This window comes from Gallinula chloropus, assembly GCF_964237585.1.
Source record: "Gallinula chloropus genome assembly, chromosome: 1".
In the NCBI taxonomy this organism is placed as follows: domain Eukaryota; kingdom Metazoa; phylum Chordata; class Aves; order Gruiformes; family Rallidae; genus Gallinula; species Gallinula chloropus.
In genome coordinates, this window is record NC_140085.1 from 206,946,384 (window position 1) to 206,959,035 (window position 12,652).

At 38.9% G+C, this 12,652-nt stretch overlaps 1 protein-coding gene across 1 annotated transcript in view; it reads left to right on the forward strand.

Annotated features, from left to right (window-relative positions):
- Positions 1 to 3,480: 3,480 nt before the first annotated feature.
- RNF17 (ring finger protein 17) overlaps positions 3,481 to 12,652 on the forward strand; it is a gene marked incomplete at both ends in the record, with an annotated part of 42,851 nt that continues 33,679 nt past the window's right edge. The window contains 6 exons of the mRNA XM_084260170.1: positions 3,481 to 3,557; positions 4,188 to 4,279; positions 4,946 to 5,004; positions 9,667 to 9,747; positions 11,000 to 11,100; positions 11,890 to 12,061. Of these exons, the coding sequence (XP_084116296.1) occupies positions 3,481 to 3,557; positions 4,188 to 4,279; positions 4,946 to 5,004; positions 9,667 to 9,747; positions 11,000 to 11,100; positions 11,890 to 12,061 (582 nt within the window). The remainder of the gene's footprint in view (positions 3,558 to 4,187; positions 4,280 to 4,945; positions 5,005 to 9,666; positions 9,748 to 10,999; positions 11,101 to 11,889; positions 12,062 to 12,652) is intronic.

A 12,652-nucleotide genomic window follows, 5' to 3' on the forward strand; every position in this document is an offset into this window, starting at 1 on the left:
GATAAACAGCCCCTCTCCAGCTTTCCTTTAGGCCCCTTCAGGTACTGCAAGGCTGGTACTGGGTCTCCCAGGAACCTTCTCTTCTCCAGACTGAACAAGCCCAAGACTCTCAGCCTGTCTTCATAGCATGGGTGCTCCAGCTTTCTGATCATGTTCATGTCCTTCCCCTGGACTTGTTCCAATAGCTCCATGTCCTCCTTACATTTGGGGCCCCAGAGCTGGATGCAGTACTCTAGGTAGGGTCTCATGGGAGATGAATAGAGGAACAGAATCACCCCCCAATTCTGCTGAGAAAGGGCGAGATACAGACAACGAGACAGGAGGCTGCATTTGAACAAACACGCTCCTGGCTGGAAAGACGATCCAGACTATATATATATATATATATATGACTTTTAAACTTACATTTGGCTATGTTTTTAAAAATGAACCACACTGTTCACACCAATGACACCGTTCAGCATTATCTTTCTAGTACAGCCTACTCTCCACCACAAACGTGACTGACATCAGACTTGTGGGAGAAGTCAGCAGGACGTGTGAGTCCACCGACGGTTAACACATGCTGCCATCTTGTGGTTACCCACAGGAGAAACACTGACTTTACATTGCGTTTTAAATACTACGAGTGAAAATAATACACACTGGTAATGTTCTCTGAATAGCTAATGGCACATACAGAAAGTGATCCTTGTTTTCTGGAAAAGTTGCCTTTTCAGAAACAATAAATCAAGTTTCCGGTTTTGTCTTCAGATTTTGAGAGTGGTAAGAGCACAGAACTGAAGGGAGTGTGGTGTATGTTCTTTCTTCCATGGAGAGGCTGACAGAGCTACAAACCACAACATAACATAACATAACATAACATAACATAACATAACATAACATAACATAACATAACATAACATAACATAACATTAACATACATAACATTATAACATAACAACATAACCTGTGTATGTTTTCTAGTTCTTTGTAAGCATAGAGAACAGAATGTCCAGCTGTATTTTTATGAATTTCGACAAACGACCACGTGAGCATTTGTCACTCGTTCACTTATTTATGAAATAGAGCTACAGCTGAAATAAAAGCAAGAATGAGCTGTCCTCTCACCAAAGAGCTGGTTAGGCCTAATCAGGCTTCTCTTCAAAGAGCCAGTTGGGCTACTTTCTCAACCATTCTGCACACTGCTGGTTTTAATTGCATTCAGACCTTTAACCAAGGTCTTTCCCTTTCTCCGCTATATCCACAATGGGTCTGCCATCACCTAGCCTACATTTTTACCCCATAGTCTTTATTCATGATGTTCTTCAGTAATGTTTATAAGAGCTCATTTTTAATTTGCAAATAACATAAAATATGGAAGATAAAATAAAATTTGAGGTGCATAAGCCCTTCCTCAGTTTTGAAACAGAAGAAGCAATTTTCAAAGTTACACCAGTTGAGAGAGATCCTGACATTTAACTTCATCACAGAAACTGGTGGGACAATCTGCAAGAAAAGATGGCTGCTATTTGCAGAGCAGAAGAAGGCGAGGGGGGTTAGGTCTTACAGGACAGAAAAAGATCATTAATTGGTTACCTGTGGAGCATGGTGTAGCTAAAGACAGGAAAATGATAATGTGCCATAGAACCAGTGTCTAACTTGAGTCTAAGAAATTTAATTTCAAGGAGAAGTAAGTATTTCAGTTCCCATCCTTGTTTTTTGACAGTATTTTGTAGGACTTCATGGGAGACTGTTTCTGAAACACGCTACTGCTAATGGGAAGCTATGTTATATGAGTTCAGCCTGACACATGCTGATTTTCAGTCTCACAAACAGGTTTTCCTACAAACTTTCACCAAACAGAAGGAAACCCAGAGATTTGACATCTTCACAAGGATTTTATACAAAGCCAAGTCTAATCAGGTCCAGCTTAACCATGAGAGCTTCCGAGCGAAGTTACTTACAAGCTGAGTCAGTTTGAGGATAACTTCTGGAAAGCTCTGGCTCTCACAATCGAATCATGCACATTAAGTGTACATCAACAAAACCAATGCAAGCTTGCCTGATTTTGGTGTTTTACCAGTGAGTAAATAAGGACATAGCCCCATAGAATCACCTCATTTTTTAACTTTACTGCTTTCTTCCTGCTTTCTTGCCCATTATTCCTGAAATTCTTCTGCCCTTTCAGTACTTGTAGTTTTCTCCTTCCACTCTTTTCTCCAGAGTTATTGTTTGCCTTGGCCACATCACTTCAGATCTCCCTCTTGTTAAAAAAAAAAAACATCAAGAGACCTTTCCAACTCTGCCTGACTACCCCAGCCAAGCAAACACTTACTTAGTACTTTTAAAATTAAAAGTGTAGGGTAGAACCTAGTTTTACTGTGTGAATGGTGCAGAAATAGGACTAAGGCTTTGTTAGGAAACTTCTTGGAAAGGTAGCCATGAATTAGGGTTCATGATTTGGCAAGTGTCTGAATTACAGGGGGAAAATTCAGTGTACCTTTAATTTTAAAATTTAAATGTGTTTTAATAGAGGTGGTTTAAACAGCTACATTTATGGCAGCCAAAACGGGAGTAGTAGAACACTGCAAAACACCTCTCTTACTTTCTCTGAAACTAATGAGAACACATGTAGAATAAACTAATGCCAAGGGATAGACCGAGCGTCTCGGGGCACAGTTAACACCCTATCTTAAAACAAAAAGGGAGAGAGGAATAAGCCCGGGCGGAGCCTCCCCTCCCGCTGCAGCCGGGCAGTGCCTCAGGCAACGCCTCAGGCCGTACCGCGCTGGCGAAGGCTACGTGCGCGGGAGCGCAGCGGCCGCGGCCGCCTCCCCCTCCTTCCCTCCCGCCTCGCCGTGATTGGCTGCGGTGGGATGTTTTGGCGCGAGGTGGGTCCTGCCTGGTTGTTCTCGGCCCTTCGCGCTGAGGGGGGTTGGCTTGGGGCCTGCTCCGGCCGGGTCGGTCCCCGGCTGTCTCGGCGCGCCCCTGCTTTAGCCTGCTCATTGGCCACCTCGAGACGGCAACAGCAGCAGTAGCGGTGGTCCGGGTGCAGGCTGAGAGCCAAGAGAACCACTCCTGTGAAGTAGCAAGAAACGCAGGCCACGAGGAAAGGAGCCTTCCTCGGTAGGCATGGTGGATTGCCCAGTGTGAGCCTACAGCATTGAGGTGCTGCAGAGAAGGGCAAGTGTGTCGAGGATATATGATTAAGAGGGAGGCTTGAAGACCGGTAGGAGAGTCTTTCTGCTGTGGTAAGGTCGTCGTGAACTGGCCTATCTAGTGGAGGAGCTGGCTAGTGCAAAACAGGCCGGTGTTCTGGAACAATTAAAAGGTGCACTTTTCAAGGGAAATAGAGGTTTATGTTCTCTGTGAATTTTGGATCCGTTCATTTTACTCGTTGTCAAGTGATATAAGTAACGTGTAGTGTCAGCTCAGGTGATGAACTGCCTATGTTACGGAGAACTCATCGCTTGTTTTGTTTTTAAGCCGGACACCATCATGAGTAGAAAGAAGGAGTTACCGTTGGTGGAGAGCAGTGGTGAAGAGCTTAATAGAAGAAAAAGGGAAGCGATAAGGTACGTGAGTTTTGAGATGAGTGGCTTTAATGTTTCTATGTTCTGATAGTATTGTCAGGAAATAGTACTGAGTAAATGTGGAAAGTTATGTTTGTATTTTGTGGTGTTTCAGATGAGTCCATTTTTATGTGCTATAGATGTCTAAAACATGCTGTTTATGTCAAGTTTCAGTATTTGGAGTAGCTTCAGGAAAAAAAAAGACATTTTAAATGCATTTTTGAAGTTGTCAAATACTGAGTTACTAGGATACTCATCTCTTAGCGGTCTGTATGTGTATCTTGCAAGTAAATAACTGCTAATACATTTTTAGTTAAGTACCTGTAGAAGTGATTGAAGTTGACTATATAGCAATTTACTAATGCTATTTCTAGTTACCTTAAATGCTGTTTCTTCATACCTAAAAGCTCTAGTACCATCTTTATGGATGATGAATTCCATATAGAGGTAAAGCTCTTCTTCTCCAGTTAAAATAACGGTTTTGTGTGCATGGTGTGCGTGTTTCATTAACTGCACCCTTTTTCTGCATAATGTCATTTGGTAAGAAGTCGACGAAATTAGTTCTAAGAGAGCTGGAAATCACAATTTGTGTTTGGTTGATATCCCTAAGATCTTACACCTTTACTTCTGAAGGCAATGTCTTAGGTTCCTAGAAGAGGATTTTGCAGAACTAATTCAGAGAAAGAGTGATTTGTGCCACATACCAAGAGATACAAATGAGAAAGGTATGGCTTTTGGATCTTGTATTTCTGGAACTTTTGTGGTGGGCAGTATTCACTGTTAATTTATATTTTATGTGGTGTTTTAACAATAGGTTGGTTAGCAGGTTTGATTAATGAATTGTTTAATTACTACATTTCTAGGACTTAGAAAAAACAAGCAATGTCTTTCTCTTCCCCTCCTGTTGTTTTTAACAAAAGAAAAGTTTATTTTTAAAAAAAACCTTGGGGGTTTTTTTCTGGGATTTTCTGCAGGAGTGTCTTTTTTCCGAGAGGTGTAAAATTGTGTGTAATGCATAGTATGTATGAGTGTTTTATGAAACAGTGTTTTTCCTGTGCTATATGAAAAAATTTGAATTTGTGTTTGCCATCCTTTCATATGTTTATCCTGTTCTGAATATAGCAGCTACATAATAGAGCTAATCATGCGGATAATACCCTAATAATTAAATGCTAAAGTAAGTTTTTTGTCATTTTAAGATAACTCTCATATCTTTTTCTGGACTTGTATTGTTAGCTTTCAGATTCTGTCATCATAAAAGTCACTGTCCTGTTGAGTTGATGAGTGCTATGTAGAAGACTACTCCTGATCATGTATTCCCATTTGTCTTACTGATTAATTAAGATGCCCTGACATTCTCAGTCAGGTGTTTCCTTTGCTTGCTTTTATAGTGTTGCATGATGATGTGAAGGATGAAGACACTGATTTACTTGATTTGACTTCTACAAAAGTAAGTTGATATAAAGCTTTGTTCAGTAGTCACTGTGGTGGTCAGAAATAGCAATATTACAGGATCTTTTCCTCTTTCATTCTAAGTGATGAAAGCAAGCTTGTGTCCCTTTGGAGATAAGGGCCTGCACTTTATAACCACCTGCTCCCCAGCAAGTCTTTGTGAACATTTCTCCTTAGGGAATCTAGCTGTGCAGTGTGCATCCAATGTCCAAAGCCAAGTTTTAGGAAAGTTTAATTTACAGTTCTCATTAGTGCCCCATCTTGCAGCTCGGTTCCATCCTCTTGTCTGCACATAATGTGCAAGAAGGCGATGGGTGCATATGTACTGGTATTCAAAGCAAAATTAAATCTCTTTCCCTGTCAGCTCCCAAATAAAGGGAGTTAAAAGATTAAAAAAAAATAATAATCATTTTGCATGGTAGTGCAAAACTTAGGAATATATTCCTATTTCCTCACTTAAAAATAAATGCCCTGCTTGTGAATGTTTCCTGTTATGACATGCTAATGATGTTTTACTTCACAGAAGTCTGTATTGCAGAAGATAAGTTTATGCAAAAGATAAATGACCATTCTTGGGTTTTTTTTCCTGTTAAGAAATTCAGATTTAGCTTTTATTGCAAAATACGAGTGAGTCTTTGAATTGAGTCCTGCCATTAAATTAGTGAAAAACAGAGTTGTAATTAGGTTCTGTAATACACTATGTTAGAAGCTTGCGTAGCAGTGGGGGAAATCAGCATACCTGTTATTTGGAATGCTTTTTACTTACACTGATGGCTACAGAGCTGACTGGAAGCCATTTTCTTATAGGTCTCCATGCTCAATTCAACAGCATTTGCTTTGAAACTTGGTTTCATTGAAGGCAGGGGGGGAAATGTACTGAAGATGGAAACAGGCTTATAGAACTTTTTTTTTTTTTTACTGGCACTTGGATTTATCCCTGTATTTGACCTTGCTCTCCTTTTCCTTCTGAATTTAGACCAAAACTGATTTTAGACTTGGGCTGTGCTATGGCAACTCACAGAAACTAGCAAGGTAAACCTTTAACTCAGCTGGTTTTTATATATTTAGATACCAAAATGGCAAAGGATTTGACTGAGCAAGCATTTCCAGGTATTGGGATTTTTTTTTTAATGTGTTTTTTAAACTTCACTAATGGATTCTCAGTATGGGTGTCTAGTACTATGGGAACACAACTTGCTTGACATCTGAGTACAAATGACAGTTCATTGAAAAGCAACAGGAAACAGATTGTTTTGGCATGGAAGCATTTGGAACTGAAAGTTATAAATTCATGGTAACTCCCTGACAAGGGTTCAGAGGGAAAGCAGAGACCTAAAGGGCTGTGTTAGGAAGGACTGTGCTGTTCAAGTGCCTCCTTCCCCTCCATCCCTCTGCTGTTCTCTGCACCCTCTGCTTAGATAACCTTTGTATCTGTGACTGGTTAAGTGCCAGCAATGTTCTGTGGTGGTGTCATATCTAAATATGAAGATACGTCCTATCTCCTATGAAGACAAGCTGAGAGAGTTGGGCTTGTTCAGATCGGAGAAGGCTCCAGGGAGACCTTATTTATAGTGGCCTTCCAGTACCTGAAAGGTGCCTATAAGAAGGCTGGGGAAGAATTGATCACAAAAAGCCTGTAGCAATAGGACAAGGGGTAATGTTTTTAAAGTAGAAAAAGGGAGATTTAAGTTGGATATTAGGAAAAAATTCTTCAACATGAGGGTGGTAGATCACTGGAACAGGTTGCCCAGAAAGGTAGTGGAGGCCCCATCCCTGGAGATATTCAAGGTCCAAGATATTCCAGGCTTACTGCTGGGGTGTTGGACTAGATGACCTCTAAAGGTCCCTTCCAACCTAATGCATTCTATGATTCTGAATTACATTAACTTGCTTATTTGTCTAGCATATGTGAAATTGAAGGAAGTCTTGAAGTGGGTGTCTGCCCCCATTGCCATGGAGAGTCACATTGATACAATTGAGAATAGGCCCAGATAACTCCTAAAAATGTGTTACATAAGGAATATGTCTTACACAGATTAGTTGTGTAAGGGAGGTTGAGGAAATTAATCTTGTGAGGTTGGTGCCTGTAACATGCATTTCTAACCTTGCCCAAAGTAAAATAGAAACTGGGGATTTCATGCATGGGTGCCAGTCTGCAAGCAGCACTGTCAAAGTCTTCTCATGGTCCATCAGAAGAACAGGCTGAGCACCAGAACAGCACAGTGCTTCCTTCCTGTAATCAGGTTGGTGTATGCACACTGCTTCTGTGAGAGTCGTGACAGCTCTTTAGATCAGTTTGTACTGTGGAAGACCAGGGATGGATGAGCATGCAAGAGAATTTAAGAGCCTTCCCAGCAGATTTTCAGTAGATACAGTATAATCTGTCCTGTATTCTAAAGATTTTAATAACCTGATCAATATCTGATGGGATATCTAAAAGATAATATTTAAGCGACAAATTAAAAATCAATCCTGGAATGTTAATAGTCCGGCATTTTAGTCTGAGGATAAAAATCACTGCCACCTACTGAGGTTTTGTTCTGTCTTGCCAAAATTGTCAGATGAAAAATCATTACTGAAGATTAATTTTAAGATAATGCTAGTAGAAAGGAAACTTTCAAAAAAATCTGTAATATATCACTGTGTGAAATATACTGCCTTAAGAAAAGGGGTGTGTGTATGTATTTAATGACCGCTTTGGGAGTATTGAAATTGTGTCTGAAGTCCTTTTGGGAAGTTTGATAGTATATTTAAAATGGGAAGGTTTCTTTTTCCTTAGAGGTTTGTTTTGCAGACCCTTCAGTCACAACACTGAAAAGAAAAATGTTCACCGCTCGGTTTCTTCAAGTGATGGGCTGAGGGATAAACCAGCTCGAGCTCCATCAGCAGACATGGTGTGTTAATACGGAATTTCTTTATAGTATCACTCATAATGTTGGTATATGCATAGTTAATACTGCACTTCTAAAAACAAAACCTTGCAGTCTTAGTAGTTATGTGCTATTATTCCATCTTGTCATAGAATGATGAACAGCTACAGTGTTAATAAAGTACCGTGACAGAATGAGCACAGACAAACCCAACCAGATCATACCTGAGGAGTGCTAGTGTATTCATCTAGCTGTGAAACTATGTACTTTGAATTTACCTTTGCTTAAAAAACACCTTGGGTTTCCTAGTATTTGGGTTTGAGGCTTTTTTATTTTTTTTTAATTCCAGACATTTGCAAGGTTCACGCACTTTAAACTTGTCATTCATGGCAATAAGGTTGTTGGTCAGATGCATCTCTCCTGAAGCATTCTGTTAAGTTCTCTAACCCGATCTTTCTGAATGAGGTTTGTGAAGTTTTAGGCCAGGTGACCTAATGTGGATATTTTAAAATGACAAGAGGAAATAGCCTGAGGTTGTCTCTTAAGTGTTTTTCAGACTCCTTTATTTTGTGGTTGATGATTGCTGGATCTTTGGTAGTACCATTTCTTACATCACTGAAGGAGCATATCTGTGTCTGGAGTTTTGGAAGGATTTCTATTACTAATCATAATGAGAACCACAGAGTAGAGGGGGGGAGCAATATAATTCCATGACATTTTAACCTATTATGTCTCCTTGCATCTGTTCAAAATAGCATGGGAATAGTTGTCATAGGAGAACATTCCTAACACACATTTAGCATCCAAGTCATAATAGGAGGGGGATTTTCTTACTTTTTCTGCTCTTAGGAAGGAGATGTAATTAGTCTGAAATGTTCAGATACGTTAGTTGCAATGTTATTCTAGAGCTGAAGGTGACAACAAACATATTTGTGTGTGACTGGCAGGCCCCTCCCAACTTGAGAGCAGCATTTCCTTTCCCTTACACCAGTGTTTGGTCAGAGGCAGAACTATGTCAGGTTTTTGAACTCTAAGCTTTCATTTCTCTCTAGTTTGTACTTGTTCTCAAATCTAGTGAGGAGGCCTCTAGAAATTGGAGAGATCTGCATGTTTGTTAAATTTTATTTTGGCAAGGTTAATTGTTTGGTTAATAGTGACAGACAGCACCATACCTGACCTTTTGGGGCATCCCCAGCTGACGATGTTTTCATGTTGCTTTTTAGCAGAATACCAGTGCACTTATTAGTGTCAGTGGTGAAATAAGACATCTCTGTATGTGCACTTGCTTCTGTGCAGATTCATGTGCAAGTATTTTACTGTCTTTTCTTGCATCAGCATAACAGAGGAAGCTTATTACATATCATATTTACTTGCTTTCCCCAAATTATATTCCTAAATATCATACATTTTTCTAGGCTGCAGTATTACCAGTCTTCAATCTTACTAATACAGAGGGGAAAAAGTGTAACTTCACTATACTTTCCCTTCATCTACTACCTTTTCATATGTTTTTTGCATGTATGTGTGGATGCAAATAAATTGCCTGTGTTTAACAATCATAAAATGTAGAATCCTTGTTTCAGAAACAGTGGTGTGTAAATGTTGTCGGTGTAATTCAGGTGAGCCAAATGTTTTGGCCATGTTTGCACTATAGAGCTGCTCAGAGCCTTACACAGATAATCAGTCACCTGTATCAAGTACCTTGTTGTCAACATGGCAAACGGGTGTTGCCCATCTTGTCCTCCAGTCATACATGCAACTTTATATTCATTGGAAAAATCTTTTCCCAGGACAGCAAAACTGTTGAAGATATTGATGAAGCTTTGTGCATAGGTCTCTCTTGTCTCAGCCACTTACATGATACAGATGAGGTGAGTGTAGAGAAGTTAAATAATGAAGTATTAAATCTTGGCCTTTACTGTAAAGAGTACATGAGCCTATGGATAATTTAAAGCTGCTAGGTGAATCCATGTATTTAGCAGAAGCCAGTCTTTAAGTACAAAGCTTGTGTTTCCTTGGATCAGCATACAATTCAGCATTTGGTTTTGCTCTAGCAGCTGTGCTAACTTAATAGTTTTCACATGCTGCTTTCTGGATTTGAAGGTGGAAAATAAATTATCTAGGCAACAGAAGTAGTAATTTTAACAAACAGTATCCGAAATGTGTAAATCAGCTAATGCATCTTTACGTAAAATACATATAAGAAGAATCTTAAAATACTGGATAGATAATGCTATTAATAGGTATTAATAGTTAAAACCTATGAGTAACATGTGAACTTCATCAATGATAATTATTTTAAAACTGTAACTCCTATTAAATGTTCTGTGGAAAAGATTGCAGTTCTGTTTTCTGCCATTTGTTTACATTTTGCACGTATTCTAAGATACGAAGGCATAGAAGCATGGAATGATCAAAAGCTTCAAGCAAATTCATTCTATTAAGTGTGGCATGAAGTGTCCTTATTGATTGTTTTCCATTCTCTTTCTGGCTTGTTTTGTTGTAGTGGCTGATCGGTCAGTTAAGCAGTTATGTTAAATACCTGCTTCATATACTAATAGTATATTGTTAAAACCTACCATTTTATCTGCTCTAATATAATAATGCATGCATACAACTGTGGTCTTCCAACAGCCCTTCAACAAAAACAGAATTGCCAAAGCAATGTTGCATCACTGAAATTTTTTTTCCATAGCCTCTTCACTAACTGCAACTATAGTGACAAAACTGATGCTTAGTCAGAGGAAGAATATTTTTTTTTCTTGGTGCTCGAAATGAATTTAGAAAACCAGTAGAAATCTGTGTGTGGAACTATATTTGAATGTCAAGAAGGAAAACGAGGCAGTAAGCTCAAGACCTATGTACTTCTTGCCTCAAAGACCTGAAGGCTTCAGTTGACATGAGGATCCAGGCAGTGTGGAGCTGACTAGAAGCTAGAGAAAACAAAGGGATTAATGAGGTATAATTGGTTAAAGCGTCATTCAAGTTGTTTACCATCACTCTTTCTGCTGGAGTATTGATCAGTATCTTAGTGTTCATTGCTCATGTTCTGCATTTTTCAAAAAATGTGAGAATAATGAAATAATAAAATAATGAGTGCATGTTTGCTCCACGTTTCATTAGATGCTAGAATTCTTGGAATTGAAAGTGAAGCAGGAAGGAGACAAAGTTGCAGAAACTGCAGAGAGAACATTTGATGAGCTTATTTCTTCTCTTATCTCAAGGTAATAATTTGTTTTGTAGGATGGTGAGTGTGAGTTGTTTTTATCAAGAAGTTGTTGCTTATTTAGACAGAATATTAAATAACTTTAATTTCCCTTGTAACAGTACTTTCATAATAGCTGCTTTAATTGGTGTGCACTATTTTTGCTTTTTAATAGTGGCATTTTGGAGCTGGCTTGCGTGGTTGGAAAACACTAGTATATGCAGCCTCTGCTCTTAAACTTTGAAGAATCTTAATTATGTTAGTTTTCTGAAATAGCTCAATTATAAGGGCTTTTTGATACTGCCTTTAGTGCATGATCAGTTTACAGCAATAATGACTTTTTTTAAAATTGGCTTTCTGCAAATTCTCAAGCTGAGAGAAGCCCAAGGACACTACTACTTCATTTTTTAAAATACTCGTGTTTTCAGATTTAAGTGGGGTGAGGGTGTGTCATAGGTTAGGATTCCAGAAGAAACCCTCTGATACCTTAGTAGGCTGAATTATAAAATCCATCTGTTAGGTTTTCAGTTGGATGTGCATGGAGACATTAGGAGGCATGAATGGAAGAGCACTTTAAACTTTCATTTAAACAAAGCGGCTTCTCAGTGTGAACTCTTAACTTTTGTGGTTCCTCACATTTTTATATGGGTTTTTCATGCTTTTCCCTGTTTGAAGGAAAATTATATTTCTGTCTGAGACATATTCACGTGGTATTGTGGTGAAACTGGCAATGGTGTGTTACAGTTCAACTTTGAGTCTGTATGGCTGAGTGCTTATTGAATTCTGACAAGTAATGTTTTTGATACAGGAAAAGGAGTTTGTGTGCGGAATTAGAAAAAAGCATCAACAACTACAGTGCTGGTATTGCAAAGGCAAAGCAATTCATTGCAGAGAAGAGAAAGTGCTTGATGGGAGCCATTAGGATTGCCAGGGAATTAAAAATTACACCTTCTGTAAGAACCTATTGTGATATCACTCAGGTAGTTACATTCTTACACTGTGAAATAATTTCTTCTTGACAAATACATTCAAACTGTGATTGAAAGTTCCTGTCATCTCTCTCAGTTTTCTGACTAGAACACTGAGATTTTTGTGGTAATGTGTCATTACTCTACCTCTGCACACAGTTTATATTTGGTCTTGGTTATAAATTAGACTCTGGTGACTGATGTGAAGCAAAAAAGATTGTTCTTGCCTCAAAGAGCTTGCTACCTGAAATAACAAATGGAAAGGGAGGACAGGAAAACTGTGATGTGGTACAGACCAGTGAAAGGGCAGTGTTTTCAGCACTTTATAAGTCTCCCAAGCCTTCCCCATTCCAGACTTTCTTACTGGATGACTCAAGATTAATAACTTGTTGAAGGTTATGAAGTTTATCATCACTAGGGTACATCAGGGTCAGTATACAGAGTAAACATTACCTCGTTGTGTCATAAACTTGTGTAACACTTACTTAAATGTCTTCCTAATACTTGTGGCAGTGTGTATGCATGTCTACATGTGTACAACATGTGTGTTTGTATTTAGTGGCAGAGATCCATGTTTTTATCCTTAAAATGAGGTGCATATAA